General features: G+C 36.2%; 1 protein-coding gene across 1 annotated transcript; it reads left to right on the forward strand.

The window, feature by feature from the left end:
* The first annotated feature begins 32 nt into the window (after window positions 1-32).
* On the forward strand, window positions 33-20,410 carry tk2 (thymidine kinase 2). Its single transcript, XM_028809630.2, has 10 exons — window positions 33-424; window positions 7,248-7,285; window positions 7,642-7,716; window positions 9,854-9,907; window positions 12,192-12,281; window positions 12,382-12,455; window positions 15,469-15,557; window positions 16,540-16,619; window positions 16,806-16,886; window positions 19,257-20,410. The coding sequence occupies exons 1-10, from the start codon at window positions 235-237 to the stop codon at window positions 19,365-19,367; spliced, it is 882 nt and encodes a 293-aa protein (XP_028665463.1). The 5' UTR covers window positions 33-234; the 3' UTR covers window positions 19,368-20,410.
* Window positions 20,411-22,735: the final 2,325 nt, after the last annotated feature.

The raw sequence follows: 22,735 nt of genomic DNA on the forward strand, positions 1-22,735 counted from the left end.
CTACGGTCTAGATGCCTCTGGTGGTCAGGTATAGCTCATGTATTTGTCCATTTATAACGGGAGTGCTCCAGCGGTAAACCTTTACTTTTCAGCGCGTGTCATACAGCATGACGTGTAAATTGGGCTCTTCTTCCAGGAAATGCAATTCTGACAGGAGGAAGTGAACTGTACACACGCCACAACGGAATAAGCCATAAATACAAAAAGGCAAGTGAAGACGTAAGATGCAACAGCATGCCCTTTGCTAAAATAATTCGGAGACTTGTGGATAACTGCAACAGACTGACGAGGAAACTTCCTCTTAATGGCAGCAGTCGACTTCCTGTTTACGGGGGCCGGGACATCTGCGCATTTACGCGTGCGCATCTACCGACGAGCCTGGTGGGCCTTCGGCGGCACAGCACCACTGACCGGCGCTGTTCTGGTAAGGACAGCCATTTGCTCTGGCCTTCAGTCCCAAGGCAGGTGGCAATGTCGTCATTGCCGAACAATGGAAATTGTTACTAGTGTGCGTTCAATGCGAGATGAGGTTTAGTGTGTTAGACAAGTAAGACATTGTATTTAGCATTTTCCCCTTTGGTTGAGTGTACTTCATTTGCACTCGAGAAATAACATCTTTATATAGCGCCCTAACATTGAAGTGCCACTGTGTACATACATATTTTCAAAATTGAACGTTCATCCATCCATTTTCCTAAACCGCATATCCAGGGAAGGGTCGCGTGGCAGACGGAGTCTTATCTCAGCAATCATTGGGCGCAAGGCAGGAGCAACATTAGGACTGGGCGTCATTCTAGCGCGCAGGTGTCAAACTCCAGGCCTGGAGGGCCGCAGTGGCTGCAGGTTTTCATTCTAACCTTTTTCATAATAAGTGACCAGTTTTCACTGCTAATTAACTTATTTTCTTTAGCCCAGTTTTAAGGATTCAGCCCCCTGAATTGATTCTTTTCTTCATTAAATGACAGCCAAACAGAAATTAGACGTGAAACGAGCCAACAGGTTATCAATTAAACTGGGGATTCAAACTCCAACCAATTTCACTCCGACTAGTTTCTTAGTGAGAATGTGCATTCTTGTTGTTAATTGAACCCGTCCTTTAATTCCATGACTTGTTGCTGCTCTCATTCTGCCACAGCAGACATTTCCGAAACTGTTGATCGTCTGTTTTACTAAGACCTTCACCCTTCGTTATTTTCAGCTATTGTGTGATGGGCACAGGTTAGCTGGTCATGTGGCTGCTTGTTTTGTGTCTCATTATTGTTTGGCTGCTAATTAAGGACAAAGAAACAAGGGGTCCGAGTCACGTCCATTAAAACAAAGGCAAAAGAAGTTAATTAGCAGCAAAAACTGATCACTAATTAAGGAGATGGTTAGAATGAAAACCTGCACCCACTGCAGCCCTCCAGGACCAGAGTTCGACACCCCTGTAACTAGCGCAAGGGGCACACAGACACCCACTTGGGAATGAACGTAATGCTAACCGGCCACGTTGTGCGGGGAAGTCCATGGTAAGGACAGCTTTGTTGGTTATAGCGTTGATTAATGAGAAGCACACAAGGTGGTGGACAAATATGTGGCACTCTTCACTGAGTGCAGGTGCAAGGCACCGTCAACATATTCTCAGGTAAAATGCAAGGATAGATTATACACATAATAATACATTTTATTTATATAGCGCCTTTCCCGTGCTCAAGGCACTTAACAGAGTTTAAGATAGAATGGCAGGGTATACAGTATATAGCATTGTACAAACCAGATAAATAAATAAAGAAGATTAAGACAGTAAATTCAGACAAAATACTAAATACGTAATTAGTACATACAGTGGGGCAAAAAAGTATTTAGTCAGCCACCAATTGTGCAAGTTCTCTCAGTTAAAAAGATGAGAGAGGCCTGTAATTTTCATCATAGGTATATCAACTATGAGAGACAAAATGAGAAAAAAAATCCAGTAAATCACATTGTCTGATTTTTAAAGAATTTATTTGCAAATAATGGTGGAAAATAAGTATTTGGTCACCTACAAACAAGCAAGATTTCTGGCTCTCACAGACCTGTAACTTCTTTTGTAAGAGGCTCCTCTGTCCTCCACTCGTTACCTGTATTAATGGCACCTGTTTGAACTCGTTATCAATATAAAAGACACCTGTCCACAACCTCAAACAGTCACACTCCAAACTGGCCAAGACCAAAGAGCTGTCAAAGGGCACCAGAAACAAAATTGTAGACCTGTACCAGGCTGGGAAGACTGAATCTGCAATAGGTAAGCAGCTTGGTGTGAAGAAATCAACTGTGGGAGCAATTATTGGAAAATGGAAGACATACAAGACCACTGATAATCTCCCTCGATCTGGGGCTCCACGCAAGATCTCATCCCGTGGGGTCAAAATGATCACAAGAACGGTGAGCAAAAATCCCAGAACCACATGGGAGGACCTAGTGAATGACCTGCAGAGAGCTGGGACCAAAGTAACAAAGGCTACCATCAGTAACACACTACGCCGCCAGGGACTGAAATCCTGCAGTGCCAGACGTGTCCCCCTGCTTAAGCCAGTACATGTGCAGGCCCGTCTGAAGTTTGCTAGAGAGCATTTGGATGATCCAGAAGAGGACTGGGAGAATGTCATATGGTCAGATGAAAAAAACTCTACTCGTTGTGTTTGGAGGAAAACGAATGCTGAGTTGCATCCAAAGAACACCATACCTACTGTAAAGCATGGGGGAGGAAACATCATGCTTTGGGGCTGTTTTTCTGCAAAGGGACCAGGACGACTGATCCGTGTAAAGGAAAGAATGAATGGGGCCATGTATCGTCAGATTTTGAGTGAAAACCTCCTTCCATCAGCAAGGGGATTGAAGATGAAACGTGGCTGGGTCTTTCAGCATGACAATCATCCCAAACACACCGCGCAGGTAATGAAGGATTGGCTTTGTAAGAAGCATTTCAAGGTCCTGGAGTGGCCTAGCCAGTCTCCAGATCTCAACCCCATAGAAAATCTTTGGAGGGAGTTGAAAGTCCGTGTTGCCCAGCGACAGCCCCAAAACATCACTGCTCTAGAGGAGATCTGCATGGAGGAATGGGCCAAAATACCAGCAACAGTGTGTGAAAACCTTGTGAAGACTTACAGAAAACGTTTGACCTCTGTCATCGCCAACAAAGGGTATATAACAAAGTATTGAGATGAACTTTTGTTATTGACCAAATACTTTTTTCCACCATAATTTGCAAATAAATTCTTCAAAAATCAGACAATGTGATTTGATTGATGAAAATTACAGGCCTCTCTCATCTTTTTAAGTGGGAGAACTTGCACAATTGGTGGCTGACTAAATACTTTTTTGCCCCACTGTATAAAGATAAATATTTATTAAAACATAAGGAAAACAAAGTAGAAAGTGATGGAAACCAACGATATCTGTCCGTTAATTAATTGAACTACGGCCAGCTGACAGTAGACAAAATTAAAATTCTAAGAGAGAAAGTCAAAGATAAAATCAGACACAGCCAATCAGTGCCTTTTAAATTAATTTGTGTTGCTGCAGGGAGTGTGCCGATTTCAGCTGCCATGGGTGCAAAGGCGAGAAGCTGTCCAGAAGGAGGCACACAGTTCATCATTATAACTTAGAACAGCCTATTGTACTGCATCCACTGAAAAGGTGTACTGTGTTTAAAGGATTTTGTTACATGGTCATCATCAGAAGCCATGCATTTGCAAGTTTGGCAATAATTAGTTTGTATTTATGCAATTCTGTTGTAATCTTGTGAACTTTACTGTAGCAATGATCAGCTATAAATGTTTTATCAGACTGCATAAACAAACCCCCATTTCAAGCTTTTTGAAAATTTGTAATACTGTACATTTTCTTGTTTTTCTAATTTAGTGTATACACATATGTGATTAGACTTGATACACTAACATGCGGCTAAGTTACTTAAGTCTCTCTTAATTGTATCCTTTCCAGTGTGCATGACTGTGTTTCAAATTGCCCAATGGAATTTTTTGGATTTATCCCTGCCCCATAATGTTGGGATATGTACTGGCTCTCTGTATTGTGGAATTAGTGAAAAACGGATTGATGTGTGGGTGTGAGTGCTCTTCAAAATGTTGCGTTATATTTGGGTATTAAGTTTATTCTTAGTCACCTTTTAAGAAGCAGACACATTTTTTATTGAATAGGGACTGATAGACTGATTAGAAGCAGAAATATGTAGACAAATAAAATCTTCAGGAGTGAATCAGAAAGATAATACAGTTTCAGTTTATTAATATTATTCAACAAATCACCACTTTACAAAATTCCAGAGGAAAGGAAAACACAATTAATGAAACATTTTGAGTCCTTAACTTGAATACAAGGAAAGGTAAATAAGTCACCTTAAACAAGAAGGTTGATAAGAGACACACGTTGGCACTTGATTTAAGATGTTGATTGCATTTAACATTTCCAAAATATCAGAAATTTAACTAAATAGCATAATTTATTACATATCAGCATCTGTATATGTGACATTCTTTATGAGTATTTTGCATTTCTGACCTAAGCTGGGAATGCAAGTGTGTCAGCTTGTCATAGGTGTGCCATAGACACCCTTCTTAGGAATTAGTATATTAAGTCTATTTTTTAAATAACTGTTATATTCAAATTTTTCTTTTCTTGATTATTTATGACTTTTATAACATATACTGTAAGTGACCCATTATTATTTATACACAATTATACACCAAATACCTTTTTAAATTTTGTTAAGCAATCAGTCTAGTTTGATACCATAAAGAATAATATTCCTTTTTCTGTTTTCACACAAGGAGGCAGCTTTGTTTTTTTCATAATATGTCTTGCTTTGGAACAGAGCAGTGATTAGCTTTGCTACATCTCAGTTCAGTTAAATAATGAGCCACATACTAAAGGACACCAGTAGTAATTAGAAGGAAGTGCATTCGAGATGAAATCCAGTAAGCACTTCATCACAAAAAGAGTCATGGGATTTGGAACAAATTACCAAATTGTAGTTAAATTGACCTTGAGATCTTTTTAAAAATAACTGGATGAGATATTGGGACAACTTGGCTATTAAGTAATCAGACAGGTTTTATTGAATGTATGGCCCTTTTTAATTTATCACGCCTACTAGGTGTTCTACCTGACTTTGTTCAGAAGCATGATAAAATGTAAATTACATATGCAAAATAACTAAAAAAACACATCTGACATGTATGACCACCCTCATTGCCGCAGACAGATATGTATTTTTTAGTATTATTTAGCATCCTGTGCTTCGGAGCTTATTGAGACCTTGTGAAATTTTACTGTCAAGTTAAATGCAAGATTTAGAAAAAAAAATCAACTTTTGCAGCAAAGAACAATTCAATGAACAGAAATATTAATTATCTCAGTAGTTCAGTAACAATACTGAAATGTTCTAAAGAATGTAGAATGCACCACAACTCAGTCACTCGGAGACAAATGAGAGTCAAGTAGCACACGTTCTCCTCATCCCTGATCCTCACAGAGTCTGCCCCCTGTCATTGTCACTGTTACGCCAGCTCAAGCTGGACTCTTATCATAAATGGGCCATTTGTTCGCTTATTTTTTGCCCTAGACAAGAATTGAATGTGACCTTATTCGTTTGTCATAAAATGAGCATTGAGAAAAGAGGGAACAGATTTATGGTATGATCAACCATTAAAGAGTTATTGAGCAGCAAATGTAAAACTCACTCTTTTTCAACACATACATAATTTTCAGTATAAATTGTGGTACACATAAACACCTGAAATTGGTGACATTTTGTTACACAGTCATTTCTAATTCTTTTGAAGTAAAAAACACATCAGTATCATTTTGTGCTCTGGAAGGTCCAGCAAAAATGGTAACTTTTAGTAAGGATGTCTGTTTTTACTTTTTTTTGTAGATATTTGTACTGTATGTAGAAAAGCAACAATTTCATTTGCCCATATTCTAAGTTAGACTATACCAAAAATAATTGTTAAGTTTTGTAAAGATAGGTGTGGTGGTTTTTGCGCGATGCTGAAACAGACAGACGACAGAAATTCACATTATACAGTATATATATAAAACAATAAGAATATAATAGGTTCAAAGTGCCTTTACTTCCAAACTGTTTAAGTAAGGCGCACTAATGAACTGTTGCTGATATCTAGCGCATATGTCGTGCTATTAATTTAGTATTATTTAGGCTGATAATGGCAACTTTTAGTGAGATTGTCTCTGTTTCTGTTTCCTGGATATTTTATACATAGAAAATCTAAAGTTTTATTAGCCTATATTCCACATTAGACTATAGCTGGAAAGTTTGAAATTACTACAAGGTTTTTTGGTAATAGGTGCAATGGTTTTCTGTATTTTTTTTCAGACTGATGTCTGTGGATTTAAGAGCGCAACTCCCCACAACTCTGAATTTGACTAAATTGGTTAAGAAAATGGGTTGATATTTCATTTTAGATTGTAACATTTCCTTGTTATTATTTTATGAGTTTTGTTTATGTGTTATGCCAAAAATCATACCATAGTGCTATGATGGTACAGGATGATGACTACTGATATTCATTTTTCACTTTCAGACAAACTCTGAATTTTAATAATATCCTCATGATGTGCAGTTAGTACATTGCTGCTTGAAGATTTGTGAACAATTATTCTATAATTTAAAGAACCATAAGTCTTGAAATTTTATCTTTTTAGAATGAAATCCTTGTTTAAAGAAAACTAATCCTTATCTTTCTTTTATACAAAATATTACTGGAATATCCACCCAAAATTTTTGAGGGGCTGCTCAGGAACTCGGGAACAGTGGAGAAAGGGTCTGTTTTAAAAAGTCAGTTTTGCATACTCATCCTACTCCTCAAATTTAGAATTCCAGCCAAACACTCTGGAAGGGTACCCACTGATGGCATTTTTTTTAGCTCTAGCAGACATACTCGAGGTTTTAATGAGAAGTTGGTGAAAAAAGCTAATAGTTTAATTTTACATTAATGGCAAGTATATTTTTTAATTTATCAAGAACGATCCATGAAATGTATGACATTATAGAAAGTAATTTTGTTTAATAACGTTCTGTTTCATATTGGGTCTAAGCTGATTAACTTTGAATCATTCTTTATTTTAATCATGCTTGCAGTTATACCTAAGATACTTGTGAATCAAGGAGTGATGTAGTCACTAAGATGCTTAAACATGTTTATTTTGAATAATATTTACTGCTTCAATAATGTTCCCTGTTTTAGGTAAAATATTAAGAACCTGTGTTGAAAGAAAACCTGTAGTAAGTACTGAAATCATTAAACATTTTCATTTTGTATTAGCTATTTTTAAGAAATAAATTAGATATTTGTGCACTGTTTGAGCACACAGTTTTAGTTTCTGCTAGATTGTTTCATTAGAGTTGTAAGATCCTAAAGGAAGTATTTTTGCTGATATGCAACAACAATAAAAATAATGGCACTCTACCTCTATGTTTTATTCTTTAAGCTTTAATAAACTCTACATGTTCTCAGAGGTTTTAGCTTTATATACAAATATGTAATTTTTGTTGCTGTTGCGCTAATTGATATTTCTATCAACTGAACTAAAGTAAAACTGAACATATTTTATTTAACTGAAAATGTATTTTTTATGTAGGTTTGTATTGAAGGGAATATTGCAAGTGGCAAGACAACTTGTTTGGAATATTTTAGCAAAGCCTGCAATATTGAGGTAAAATAACATTTATATATGACTACATTATTTTTTCAATTACACTTCCTACATAAAACATACCCTAGAAGAGTAAGTAATGTTTACACCCTAAAACTATATATATACAGCTATTTTAAGACATTTGTTTGTGAAAAGCACTTCCTTCAGTGTATTTACCTTGATTAAGTCATTATTTGATGAAACCTAAAAGACAATAAGTAACTATTTAAGAACAATTATGTTAAGTATACGAGGTGAGACACAAAAATAACCAGATTGATAAAAAAAAAATTTATTGATGAATTACAGCATACATTGTCACCTTCTCCCCCTCCCAATCTCTTCACTGCTCCATGTGTATCTTCCATTTATTGAAACAGTGCTGGAAGTCTTCTTGCTTGAGGCTTTTCAACAGGCTTGTCATTTCTGTCTTCACTTCATCTAGTTAAGAAAAATGTGTTCCCATCAGGTCACTTTTGATTTTTGGTAACAAGTAAAAATCACAGGGAGCCAAATCGGGTGAATAGGAAGGATGATTGAGGACAGGAATGTTTTTGTCAGTCAAAAACTGCTTTACGGAAAAAGCATTGTGTGCGGGAGCGTTGTCTTGGTGAAGCACCCACCCCCCCCTCTCAACCTGGGCGTTGAATGTCTTCCACATTTTCTTGTCCTCCTTTGAAACATTTGTTTCACTCAAAAACTTGTGTGCGAAACTGCTATCATCGTATACTGTTTTTATCATTTCATAAGTTTCTGTGGCCGTTTTGTTCAATTTCGCAAGAAATTTGATGTTGATTCGCTGTTCAGTTTTTTTCACACGACATTATAGTGGCAACTCGTGTAGCGATTGTTGTGCAAATACTGACTAGGCAATTCACAGTATATACCTAGCCAGTCAGCAGTTTGAGAGGGCGTGTAGGAGGGAATATAGTTCTGTGATTCACGTTTGGCCAACCTCCAGACGGTTTTCCAGGAAAGCCCCAAGCCCAGCCCAGTTATTTTTGTGTCTCACCTCATAATGTCTGGCAGGGGCTGAGTGGTCTTTTGGCCTGGAACCCCTGCAGATTTTGTTGTTTTCTCCATCTAAACTGTAGTTTTTGTTTTGCGCCCTCCCCCACCATAATTTGTCGTCTATGGGGGAGGAACAAAAGCTTTAGATCCATCAAAAATTTCGATCTTTGGTTTTTGACAGATTTTGACATTTTAAGGTCCCCTGATACTGAAAACATCGATATCTCGATGATGTTTTATGTCTGTCTGTGTATCACAGTTTCATGAGGATGGTCTAGAGCTAAAATGGCTGGACGGAAAAATACCAAACTCAAAACTTAAGCCTGTTATGAGATGATGATGTGCTGATTAGTTTTTGAACCAAATTGTGCAAGAGAAAGAGGCACGCTAGAAGAACCCACAAATGCCGTAATTCTTTTTCTTTTTCAATTAATTAACCATTACTCTTGTCAATTGCTATTATAATGACGTATTTTATGATCAGAAATATCAGCATCAGAGCGGTAAATAATTATTGAAATGTTATAGAATAGGTTGGTTAGCTTGGTTCCTAGGGCACAAAGCCTACTGACGCTCACGTCTGAATTTTTTATTTTTCCACGGCCAACTGACCTTATCATTGGAGTCACATTTGGAGACTTACAAGCCAATTCTATATTTAAGGACTGTATTTCCCTTAATTATATATCTATGTTATGTAAGTGTGCATTATTTATCTTTTGTGTATTATTTATTATTATTCTTATCTAATTTTAATGTTTTTGCATACAACTATTTATATTTGTAAAACACTTTGAGATGCATCTTTTGTGCTATAGAACTAAATCTTGTTTTGCAGTTTGCCCATCACTGCCAACTGCATTTGACTGCAAGTTTTTGCATTTTCAGGTTGTAATAATGAAACAAAAATTGTGTCCAGAATTAGTCATTTTAAACTAAATCGACACACATTTCTGCCTGCAAAATAAATACACAATCCAAAGAAAGTAGTATTTGAGTTAGATTTCATAATTTACAATTTGAAAATGACAGTTTGTTTGCATAGTGTCTAGTTTAAGATTTGAATTTCCACTGATAACTTTGAGCTGGCAGGATAAAGAAATAAATACACTGGAAGGAAACAAATATTTTTTTCTTTGTTTAGGTTTTACCAGAACCAGTTGACAAATGGAGAAACGTGAGAGGGCAAAATCCTTTGGTGAGTTTTGATAAAATTTGGTGTTGTAATTCAGCAAGACATTTTGCTGCCTGTGTTTGGAGGTGGCATTTGTGACATCTCATCTTCCCACTTCATTGTTTTCATGTGTTAGTCTACGGTGAGAAACACAAAGCTGTTGCTGATTTGCTATTTTGCCTGCACAAAAAGCGATTAAAGCTAATATCAATTTTTTTTCATGAAACTAAAAGTCAAACTATATATTAAACATGTATTGCAACAATCTAAACACAATACAAACAAAAATGCGATTTCAGGTTAACCTTATTTTTTTGTTTTATATTATTGGATGAGGTGACGGGTCAATGTTACAACAAAAGTCGGCAAATTCAGGTAGCATTGTTTTTAATGAATTTTGCCACTGGCAGTTACAATTTCATGGGGCAGTCTTGTGAAATTCCCCATTGGGAAACTTGTACATGAAATTTAGAAGAATGAAATTGAATGAATTAAATATTTTAACATGCAGTTTAATTTTTAAGATATATTAGAAAATATATGTGATTTCTATTTGACCTTATGTGCATTTCAAGATGTGTGAAATTCATTTCAGGATTTATTTCTATATATCTCAAAATATATGTAAGATGTCTTAAAATGTGTTTCAGGTATTGCAAAGTGACCACAATGTAATTTTACAATATATTTAAATATACTGGTGATATTATAATAATACATTTACAATATTTACAGTAAACTATGCATCTTTCCAATCTCTATAATTCATTTTGTGATTTTTTTTTAAAGTTTGTTTCAAGATATATAAAAATCCATCTTAGATATTAAGTCGATTTGCCATACATATTTCCAATCTGTCGCAGCAAAAACAGTGACAGTTTTCTATGGATGGAATGTCTTAACACTCATTATTTATTCAAAAGAAATGTATAATTTATTCAAACTGAATGTGTGCAGGATACATTTTTATATTTAAAAAAAAAAATAATCTACCAAGAAGAAAATTTTTAACTTGCAACAAATATATATATAGTTATATACAAGAAATACAGTATATGTAAAAATCATTGTTTTAATAAAAAAAGTTGTCTTATGTTTGTAAGTAGTTGCAATCTAATAAAAGATTATTATAATATTGTTATTTTATATTACAGTAATCCCTCCTCCATCGCGGGGGTTGCGTTCCAGAGCCACCCGCGAAATAAGAAAATCCGTGAAGTAGAAACCATATGTTTATATGGTTATTTTTATATTGTCATGCTTGGGTCACAGATTTGCGCAGAAACACAGGAGGTTGTAGAGAGACAGGAACGTTATTCAAACACTGCAAACAAACATTTGTCTCTTTTTCAAAAGTTTAAACTGTGCTCCATGACAAGACAGAGATGACAGTTCTGTCTCACAATTAAAAGAATGCAAACATATTTTCCTCTTCAAAGGAGTGCCCGTCAGGAGCAGAGTCTGTCAGAAAGACATAGAGTAAAGCAAACAAATCAATAGGGCTGTTTGCTTTTAAGTATGCGAAGCACCGAGGCACAAAGCTGTTGAAGGCGGCAGCTCACACCCCCTCCGTCAGGAGCAGAGAGAGAGCCAGAGTAAAACAAAGTCAAAAATCAATACGTGCCCTTTGACCTTTTAAGTATGCGAAGCACCGTGCAGCATGTCCTTCAGGAAGCAGCTGCACACAGAAGGTAGAAACGTCCCTATCGTCTAGGTGTGCGAACAGGTCCCCTGCTCACACCCCCCTACGTCAGCGCAAGAGAGAGAGAGAGTAAGTTGGGTAGCTTCTCAGCCATCTGCCAATAGCGTCCCTTGTATGAAATCAACTGGGCAAACCAACTGAGGAAGCATGTACCAGAAATTAAAAGACCCATTGTCCGCAGAAACCCGCGAAGCAGCGAAAAATCCGCGATATATATTTAAATATGCTTACAAATAAAATCCGCGATGGAGTGAAGCCGCGAAAGGCGAAGCGCGATATAGCGAGGGATCACTGTATATAGTTACTATTATGCTACTTATTGCAGACTGCTACTTGTAAAATACATAAGCTTTTAAATAAATGCTAAAAGTATATTTTCCAAATCTTTTTTACTTTTCATTGACATACTAAAAAGTTACTTGGGTTACTTGTTCTTTTGGAAAATTGTGGAGTTGTGTACATTTTTTGCACTTGTTATTCCTGAGCTGAAGTAAATGTAAAAATGTTCTGTCAAGATGACATAGTTAGATGCATTGCTGTGTAAAAATAATGTACTTTTGACTAAGTTAATTTCCATAACACAGTTCTGTTTTACTTTTCTACCAGGCTTTGATGTACCAGGATCCAGCTCGCTGGGGAATAACTCTGCAAACATATGTGCAGCTTACGATGCTGAATCACCACATTTCCCCAGTGGTAGGACTGCTGTTATTCACAAAAACTACATGAATAAGTTCGGTGTTTTCCACAATGCATTGTTTTCACATCTTTGATTAATATCTGATTTAACTTTTAGATTGCTCCATTCAGAATGATGGAAAGATCTATATATAGTGCCAAATATATGTTTGTAGAAAATCTGTTTAGGAGGTAAGTTACTTAAAAGTTATCTGAGTTGATTCCTTGGATGTTATGATTAATAATAATTAATTATATATATATAATGTATGTGTGTGTATCAATGTTTAGCACCAATCTGGATGATGCAACGGCAGTCATTGCTGCACCAGTACTCTTACCACAGATTAGCTATTTGGTAGCAAATGGGTGAAAGAGAGCAAATTAGAGGCAGGGGGTGATTAAGGGGCTAGAATGGGCGAGTCAGGATATTTACAGTAAAGTGTCCCTGTCAGTACACTGAGGTATTGGGATTCACTCACAGACCACAAGGTACGCGCCCCCTGCTGGCCTCACCAACCTTTCTTTCAGCAGGAACCCAAACTTTTCCTAGTACTGGCCAGGCCCTAACATGCTTAGCTTCAGGTGAACGACCTGTCCTGAAGCACAAGTGGTATAGTTTACTGTATCTGTCGTTTTAGTCTTACTACTTTTCTCCAGCATTTATTCCCTTTTCCGTACTACTGCAGATATTGGCTCTACTAATTAAAAAACAATATAGAGTAATTGGGTAATATGCGGGTGAGGAGAAGAAGACTAAAGGTGACCCAAATTGGAGGATTTTCCTTTACTTTCATTTATCACTTATTGTAAGGTTTCCACTTGTGCAATAGTTATAACCTGAACCTACAGTGATAGTCAGAGGTGAATGCAATTCATTGGTAACAAAATTAGGAGGTATTTAATCACAGTGGCTGCAGATATTGGTTTCTGAAAATGTACTGTTTAGCTAACAAATTGGAAAATAACTGTAGAAAGCACTAAGTACAGTATGTGCCATTGCCAGAAGGTTTGCTTTGTGTCCCAGCACAGTCTCAAGGGCACGGAGGAGATTCCAGGAGACAGGCAGTTACTCTGGACAGGGCTGTAGAAGGTACTTAACCCATCAGTAGGACCGGTATCTGCTCCTTTGGGCAAGGAGGAACAGGATGAGCACTGCCAGAGCCTTACAAAATGACCTTCAGCAGGACACTGGTGTGAATGTCTATGACCAAACAATCAGAAACAGACTTCATGAGGGTGGCCTGAGGGCCTGATGTCCTCTAGTGGGCCGTGTGCTCACTGCCCAGCACCATGGCGATTGATTGGCATTTGCCATAGAATACCAGAACTGGCAGGTCCACCACTGGGGCCCTGTGCTTTTCACAGATGAGAGCAGGTTCACCCTGAGCACATGTGACAGACGTGAACGGGTCTGGAGAAGCCATGGAGAATGGTATGCAACCTGTAACATCATTCAGCATGCCCGGTTTGGTGGTGGTCTGGGGAGGCATATCCATGGAGGGACGCACAGACCTCTACAGGCTAGACAACGGCACCTTTACTGCCATTAGTTATCGGGATGAAATCCTTGGACACATTGTCAGACCCTACACTGGTGCAGTGGGTCCTGGGTTCCTCCTGGTGCACGACAATGCCCGGTCTCATGTGGCGAGAGTACGCAGGCAGTTCCTAGAGGATGAAGGAATTGATATCATTGACTGGCCCCCACACTTGCCTGATCTAAATCCAATAGAACACCTTTGGGACATTCTGTTTCGGTTCATCCGACGTTGCTAGGTTCAAGCTCAAGACTGTCCAGGAACTCAGTGATGCCCTGGTCCAGATCTGGGAGGAGATCCCCCAGGACACCATCCGTGGTCTCATTAGGAGCATGCCCCGACGTTATCGGGCATGCATACAAGGGCGTGGGGTACGATTTGGAGTTGCTGCAATGAAATTTCAGCAAAATGGACTAGCCTGCTGCATCATTTTTTTACTTTGATTTTCGAGTTGTTTTTGAATTCAGCCCTCTGTAGGTTGATAATTTTCATTTTCATCAAATGATGTGGCATCCTTTCATTCCTAACACATTACCCAGTCCATATCAATATAGATATCCAGCAGGTTTTTTTCCCATTGAGGTCTGCTGTGTTTTCAAAGTGTTCTTCTTTTTGGCTGAAAACTGTGAACACTGGCGGTCGAAAAAAATCATACACATTGTCTGTACAATATAGAATAACACTTTACTGCCCAGTGTGGCTGGCAACAAAGATATTTGGCAGTTAATACATTTTTTGTGCCATATTATCATATTCCATCTAAAGGTACATTTATTAGCCATTACTGAGCAGGTGGATGAGCTAAAAGTATAATACACACACACACACACAGATTATATACTTGCCCAGTCAGTCTTGGAATAAGTACAGAAGCATCATCTAATTGAAACACGTTTAACAGAATGTAACTGCAGTTCATAGTACGTACAACATAACTCATGGCACACTCATCATTCTAAACACAACAATTCCAATGTGTTTTTTGTGTGTACTAATAAAATGCATTCCATTTTTTATTTCAATGGATGGTATTTACAACCAAAACTAGGATATAAAAAAGGCTGATAGAGGAAATAAATATTAATCTCTGTGGTGATCAGTAAGTGTTACACAGAGGGAAGCAGCTGATGTTACTAATGTGGGGATCTCAAAGTTGTGTCCTGGGAGGTCAGAGTGCTCTCTCTATAGATACTAATTGAATTGTTATGTATTTACACAATTTATTCATCTCTCATTTTGTTACATTAATGGAGACAGATCACCAGAATGTTTAATGGGCTCATAGCAGATCAATAGTCTCTCTGGCATTCTTTTTTATTTCCTACATTTTTTTAAATTTAAATCTTAATTTATTGTTTTGTTGTGTAAATTTGTCTCTTGTCTCATTTATACAGCACTATGTATAGAATTCTCAACAGTGGGGCTAATGTTTGCAACGCACTGTCATTAGGAATAAGAAATGCAGTGCATTTTATTGATACCTACTTAATAAAATTCAAGTGTTACTGACTCATGGGCAGAAATTGGCTTATACTGTATAATAATTGTATATATAATTTTTTAATATAATGAATATTATGCAGAGAAGCTGACACAATTTGCTGTTTCTTTAGTAATCATTATTAGTATCAGATACCCTAAACCAAACCTTCCTTTTGCTTTAGTGGAGAAATGCCTGAGGTGGACTATACAGTCTTATCAGAGTGGTTTGATTGGATTGTGGAGAGCATTGACATTCCCTTGGACCTCATTGGTACGAGTTTTGTTTCTCAAACATGAGTGATTTTTCTTTTGTATATGTTATTAAAGTACTTACTGATGAATTCTTTAAAATTGTAATTAGTTCGGTTTAACTAAATTATCTACCACTGGTTAAATGTGACAGTAATAAATATTAAATTGTTCAAAAACTTGAAATTTGATCTTTAGCCATCAAAAAATGTAAGCCTATTTGATTGCTTAGTTGTAAATACTGTAGCATTAAAAGGGATTTTTTATTACTTTTTTGTCCATTTGTTTTAACATAATTTAAAGTAAAAGTGATTGTATAGTATATCCTATAAATAACTAGAGTTGTTCAAAAATCCTTCATAATCCTGAAATACAAATGTTAGAAGTGAATGAATAGCTTAATCACTTATTTTATTCAGTCTATTTATAATAAGTATGAAAGCACCAGCAAAAATCTTAAAATATGTTACAATTAGTGTGCTGTAAGCACTGCTTTTAGCAAATACTCCTTGGAGTATAAAAAGCAAAGTGTCACCCAGTCTTAACTCTTTTAGCTTTCAGGCTGACATTGGCGTTTACTTTTGCCTGAGTTGGGTTCAACATCCTGTTTAAATTCTTTGAACAGACCAAAAGTAGCTTTGCAGCCTTTAAGGTTTAGGTGCTTTATGTCACAGAATAAATTTGTTTCCCAGTATATTGGTGTTTTGGGTAAAACTAAAATAATGCTTTTTTTATTTTAAATTTTATTTCAGATGTATTGCTTATTTGTTAAGTTACATGGTAGAATTGTTAGACTAGTGTACTGTATATGGAAGGAGAGTTTTTTTATTCCATTTTGTAGATCCATATTTATTTTCAAACAGACTTGGTGCATCTAAAAAACAAGATTGGTCATCTTAACTAAAAGCAGTTGGTATGAAAACTAGAAGATTTAACCAAGACTTGACAATAACATTTATAATATTTTGATCAATCATTCAGTGGTGGTTTGTCTTGTTTTATAGTTTACCTCCAGACGTCTCCACATACCTGTTTTGAAAGACTGAAGAGGAGATGCAGAGAGGAGGAAAAAATGATTCCAATTGTAAGTAAAATTTGAATTAAATTTAATATATATTTTGTATTCTCTCTTGCACCCAAAGTTAAAGTGACCTTTTATTGGATTGAATTTGAGAATGTTATTTTATGTTATGGTATGCAATACTGTATATGGTGTATAATAATTGAAGTGGAAATCTGTTTAACTTATTAAAAATATGTATTTCTAAAGGAATATTTGGAAGCTATTCATGAGCTATATGAAGACTGGCTCATCCGTAAGGTATCGTACAAGATTCCAGCACCAGTTCTTGTAAGTAAAAATATATAACTAATTTTATAAAATAAAACGATACTGTCATATTATTCTCAGAATAACTATAATTCATATGAGTTAATTTTGTATTCTGTAACATTTTCCTACTTTTGCATTTCATATTGGTGGTGCAGAAGGCTACATATATTAAAAGTATGAGCTGACATTGGCTTCTTTAACATTAATAATCTGATTTAATAATCTGAATTGTCCACAGTGCAAATTAACTGAGCATCCTGCGACTCCATTCACATCTGGGTCCCTGCTGCTTCTAAAGTTACATCTTCTTGAGCGGAGGCTTCCTTAGTAGGATGTCGTGGTGTGATTGGTTGGCACAGCTGCGGTTCCTGGTGGTATAGCACAGGACAGGGTCAGAGTACTGTGGGGCACTGTTTCTGTTTATTTCATAGACTGATTCGCTTGTATTCTGGGATATTGATTTCATTTTGACTTTAATAATAAAAAAAGACAACAAAACACATATTTGTCTTAAAAATTAAAAACATTGAAAGAAGTAACGACTCCACTCTGATTACAAGTGTCTACCATAAGGAATGCTATTCAGACAAGATATTACACTTAGCCAGCAATCACCCAGCATCTCATAAATGGAGCTCTATTAAGACTTTATTCAGAAGAATTCACACCCATTGTAATAGGAAAGAGACAAAAACAAACGGAAGACGCTATCTTTTCCATCTTTTCACTTCAAATGGCTACCCAAATACATTCATTAAACAATGCCTACATAGGAGACGCCAGAGACCCCAGCAGACTCCAATCTGACCCCCCATTCCACCTGGCACACACTTCCTTATCATCACGGAGTGTCCAAATCAGGCATCAGAGTAGCACTCAAACTTACGAACAATTGGCGCACGGTCCTTTTTAATGCCAAAAACAAGAAATCGGCAGCAGAGACACGAAACGCAGTTTATAGCATTCCATGCTGTTCTTGCCCAGCGGTATACATAGGACAAACGTCAAACACAAGAATCTCAACACGTATACAGGAGAATAAAAACCCCGTCAGAAGGAAGGAAGGTCTCATGATCACTGATTTATACGCACATAAATTCAACCGGACATACATTTAACTAGGACAATGTACAAGTAAGATTTAAGGCCAAGTGCCAGAGAGCTGACTGAATCTTGGCTATCAAACGAAAAATGCCATTAACAGACATTTGGACGTGAACCCAGCATATGCAAACTTAAGAAGAAGAACATCCTCATAATGAATAAAACTTTACGACCAACACCCTCCTAACCCCACCTCATTTGCAACCAACCACCTAATTTTGCTTTGATTCTTGTATGTTATCCTCTGATGATGGCTCCCGGCAGGAGCTGAAAGCTCAGGAATAAAAACTACTTTATGATATGTGATTCATTCTCTCCCTTTGTGGATGTCCAACTACAAATATATATATAGTAGAATTTTGGATGAGGCCAATTTTTCAAAGCTGCTTTAAACTACTTGGACGTTTTATTTGTTAGTAGTTGCCTGAAATCGTACTTTTGATAAACATTAATGCAAATACTTTCTAGCATGTACTGTATCTTAAAATTTTGAATATTAATTGCTCTTTTTGATTTGGTGATGGGGAATACATACCATAGTTTTCAATTTAAGTTTTTTTTTTTTGTTTTAAAGGAAAAATGTATAATTTACTTATACTTTTTCATATAATATTTTGTAAAAGAAATGCATTTGTTCAAAATTCATTTTTATTTAAAAATATTTTTTTTTATTTCTGTGGGTTTGTGTGGTTGTTAAGGAAGACATTATATGGTATTAATTTTTTGTTTAAGTCAGAATTTTCCAAATATGATATTTCAATAGCATTTCCAGAAGGTATCGGGTTTGTTAAATCCAAACTGGTGAACCAGTTTCTTAAAATATTTTGTTTCAAGTTGAAAGCATTGCAGCCTCACTGGAAATTGCTTACAAATAATTGTACAAACGGAGTAAAGGGCATTACTGCACATAATAACACGTAAATACACAAGCAGACCATTTATCCCATCTTTGTTTGTCATTTTCTTTTCGAGTATTGTTACACAAATGAGACTGGCTTGGTACTGCTCACCATCTAGCATCCTAATTTCTCTTTTATGTCAAATTAAGGAAATCAAACAAAGTGTTTCTTTAACACTTAAACCTATGTGGTGTATCCTGGGAACACTTCTGTAACATTAGCTGCTTTCTTTGTCACCTTTATTGACTTTTTCTGCAGACAGTGTCACTGTTAACAGTCAGGCTTATAAAATAAAACAATAGAAAATTTCATACGGGTTTTGATATAATTGGTGTTATAGTTTATTAGTATATATATTAAGTATATAACAACTGTTTCCCCGTAGATTATTCCTGCAGATCATGATTTAAAGAAGATGTTGAAACAGTATGAGGAGAATAAAGACAAGATACTAACTACAAGCAATGGACAAGTAAAGGAGCACTATGTGCAGTAGCAGAAATTAAATGCTTTTTTAAAAATATTTCTCATTTTACAGTTTTAGTTCATCATTGGTCAGTTACCCATACAGTAAATGTACCCAAGATTCCAAATGTAAAGTGTTCACTAGTTGACTCCAGTTTGCTGTATATTAAGACCAGGTAACGTAAAAATTCTGTTTTTGCTTTTCATGTGGCATCTTCCAAAGAACAGTTTTATTTGTAAATATTAGTTTAACAAATAATTTTAATTTGTGTTTATAGTTTCTTGTATAAAGTTTTTGTTTAGTAATAGATTTTACTTTGGACCAACTTTTTCTGTATTTATTTGAATTGTGTAATGCAGACCATTAAAAGTTAAATTACATTGTAATTACATTTAGTCTTATAATGACATTTGTACAGTACCTAACTGCGATTGTGTCACTGTACTGTGGCTTCATTTTGCCCACTCAGCGAAAGACAAGATTATTCTTTATCAAAATGCTACTACTTTTATAATTTATTTATTTATATTATAACAATTATACATGGTAAGTACAAATTAAACCCAAAGAGGGCTCACTTTACTACACTGTTTAAGTTAACTTTAGGGCAGCATTACAATTATCACAAAGCCACTGGACTGTAATGTAATGTAATTGCAAATACAAATATTCTTTCTTAAATGGAAAAGTAGAAAGGCAGGCATAATGTTGATTAGAAAGTAGCTTTATTTGGCTGTTCTGTAATTTATGTTTAATTAATTTTTGAGCACAAAATAATGTTTACACAAGACCTATCAAGCATTTAATTTAATAAAAATACAAGATGCAGCTACACCGTAGCTCTACTTTTAGGGGTGCAAGTAGGATTATTTAATCATGGCCAAAAGGACGTAAAGAAGGGACCCAATTAATTATATATATTATAAATATTATGTGTTCATTGCAAATGATGATTGTCTTTTTGTAAGAAAGTAATTTCTATTGTATATCAAATAATTCATTGGAATGTTTTGAAATGATAAATATCAAAATAATGATGCAGGAAAATATTAATAAATTACTTTTTAAAAGCATGACTTCCATGTTTCCGTATTTCCTTTTTCCCTTCTATGAATGAAAGATAAATTTAATTTTATGCTGTAAATATTTTGTGTTTGTAAAGTCTTGTTTTCAATGTTTGAAATTAGTTTAATTGAAATTTGGCAGCAGGTCTTTTTAGGCTTCAATAAAAGCAATATTTAGGTAAGTGGCAAGCTCCTGAATAATCATTATGTTATAAAAGTACAGTAGTGGACAATTTGAAATGTAATAATTTTAAAAATATTTGGCAGAATGAGAATAGTTTGCTCAATTGGATTTATTTCTGTACATTTTGTACAGTCTATGAAGGAAGTGCTTCAGAGCAGATGAGGGTTTTGCAGAATACGCAGATCTGTAAAGAAGGCTCTCATAGTGCGTTGTGTTATGACTGCGAGTCTCTGTTTGTAAGGTCTGCGTCAAGTCATGTGCATAAAGTAGTCGTGAGAGCAACTAAAATGACAATTACTTCTTGTTACTGAACCATGAGCTTTTCTAAATTAGTCTGCAATTATAAGAAATATGTAACTGTAATGGTGTACTGAATTACTGATGTGCCAACTCCCCTGCCGTGGGTGTCTCTGTGTCAAGTAGAGAAGCAGTGCTGTGTAAATACTGTAGAAGCCATGGCTTGGTTCTTTAGAAGAGCTTTTGTTTGCTTATTTAGTTGAGTGTTAATCACTGGCTGGGTTTGAGCTAGCACACTGACTGACTCTTTTAAAGTGTTACGTCAACAGGACACATTATTGCAGATGTTCACAATTCTACTCCTGTGTTTCCAACTTCCATTTGTACTCTACATACAATAAAACATGACAACAATTGTAAGAAGAACAGGCCGTTCAGCCCAACAAGCTCATCAATCCTGTTTGCCTGATTTCTCTAAAACAACATCAAGTTGAGATATGAAAGTTTTGGTGAAACTTAAACATTACTAGTTATTTCAGATTGGCTGACTGGTATGTATCTAGTACAGCATTGCGGTGTGGGCAGTGTTTTAAAAGAATCTCCTCAGCTCCTGGCGATGTCTAAGAATCACACACTTCAAGCAGTCATTGCATACAAAGAATACGCAGCCAAGTACTAAATATGCCGGCTTTAATAGACCTGCCATTGCTGTGTCCCAAACAGTATGGTGCCCTGAAATAGGGGGACCATGTAGAATAAGTGTTGTCATTTCTACATTGTGTACCCTTAAATTAAAATCTGCAATGTACACTTACATCACGGCTGAATTGTAATTTTAGGGGTGAATCAAGGAAAAATGCATCTTTGTCCCAAAAATTAAGGAGGGCACTGTAAGTCACCTTGTTATGATACTTACATTGGCTTGACCTGTTCCTCCTGGTTTACCAGTTAGGTTACCAGTTTATAAATGGTCTTACTGGTGTAGAGCCCTTTAAACAGCTGTCACAAAGTTTTCAAAATTTTCTGCTAGTTCTGACACTCGAGCTATTAATTGCTTCACAATCTTTTCAAAATTCCTTTCTAGCACAGATACTTGAGCTGTTAGCTGCTCAATAGTTGTACTTTGAGCTTGAGGTGCATGGAGAGCTGTCAGATTATCATTATCGTTAAGTTTCGCAATCGTTTCAAATTTCTTTGCTAGTTCAGACACTTGAGCTGTTAACTGCTTAACAGCTGCACTGTCCACTTGCATCCTATCATTTGCCTGACTCACTTTAGCCTGATCAGCCTGTGTATCGTCTTTTGCCTCTACTGAATTTACAGTGACTGATCTATGTTTACTCAGTGGGTTGAGTCGCTTTATTCTCTCTGCTTCATCCCTGGTCACTCTAGTTATCCGCTCTAGTATTACAAAATCAGTCACCTTCGGGTCAGTGAGAATTGGTTTTAGGTCTTGTCTGATGTTGTTATTTTTCTCATTCAACCCTTGATAAAGGGTATGAAGAAATACAGTGGTGTGAAAAACTATTTGCCCCCTTCCTGATTTCTTATTCTTTTGCATGTTTGTCACACAAAATGTTTCTGATCATCAAACACATTTAACCATTAGTCAAATATAACACAAGTAAACACAAAATGCAGTTTGTAAATGGTGGTTTTTATTATTTAGGGAGAAAAAAAAATCCAAACTTACATGGCCCTGTGTGAAAAAGTAATTGCCCCCTGAACCTAATAACTGGTTGGGCCACCCTTAGCAGCAATAACTGCAATCAAGCGTTTGCGATAACTTGCAATGAGTCTTTTACAGCGCTCTGGAGGAATTTTGGCCCACTCATCTTTGCAAAATTGTTGTAATTCAGCTTTATTTGAGGGTTTTCTAGCATGAACCGCCTTTTTAAGGTCATGCCATAGCA

This window comes from Erpetoichthys calabaricus, chromosome 9 (assembly GCF_900747795.2).
Source record: "Erpetoichthys calabaricus chromosome 9, fErpCal1.3, whole genome shotgun sequence".
NCBI classification, from domain to species: domain Eukaryota; kingdom Metazoa; phylum Chordata; class Cladistia; order Polypteriformes; family Polypteridae; genus Erpetoichthys; species Erpetoichthys calabaricus.

Excerpts from the sequence above, each read along its gene's own strand:
- tk2 (XM_028809630.2), top strand. The coding sequence starts at position 235 with ATGCCCTTTGCTAAAATAATTCGGAGACTTGTGGATAACTGCAACAGA. Across the intron at positions 9,908-12,191 it reads TGAGAGGGCAAAATCCTTTG|GCTTTGATGTACCAGGATCC; the intron begins GTGAGTTTTGAT and ends CTTTTCTACCAG. Across the intron at positions 16,887-19,256 it reads AGATTCCAGCACCAGTTCTT|ATTATTCCTGCAGATCATGA; the intron begins GTAAGTAAAAAT and ends GTTTCCCCGTAG.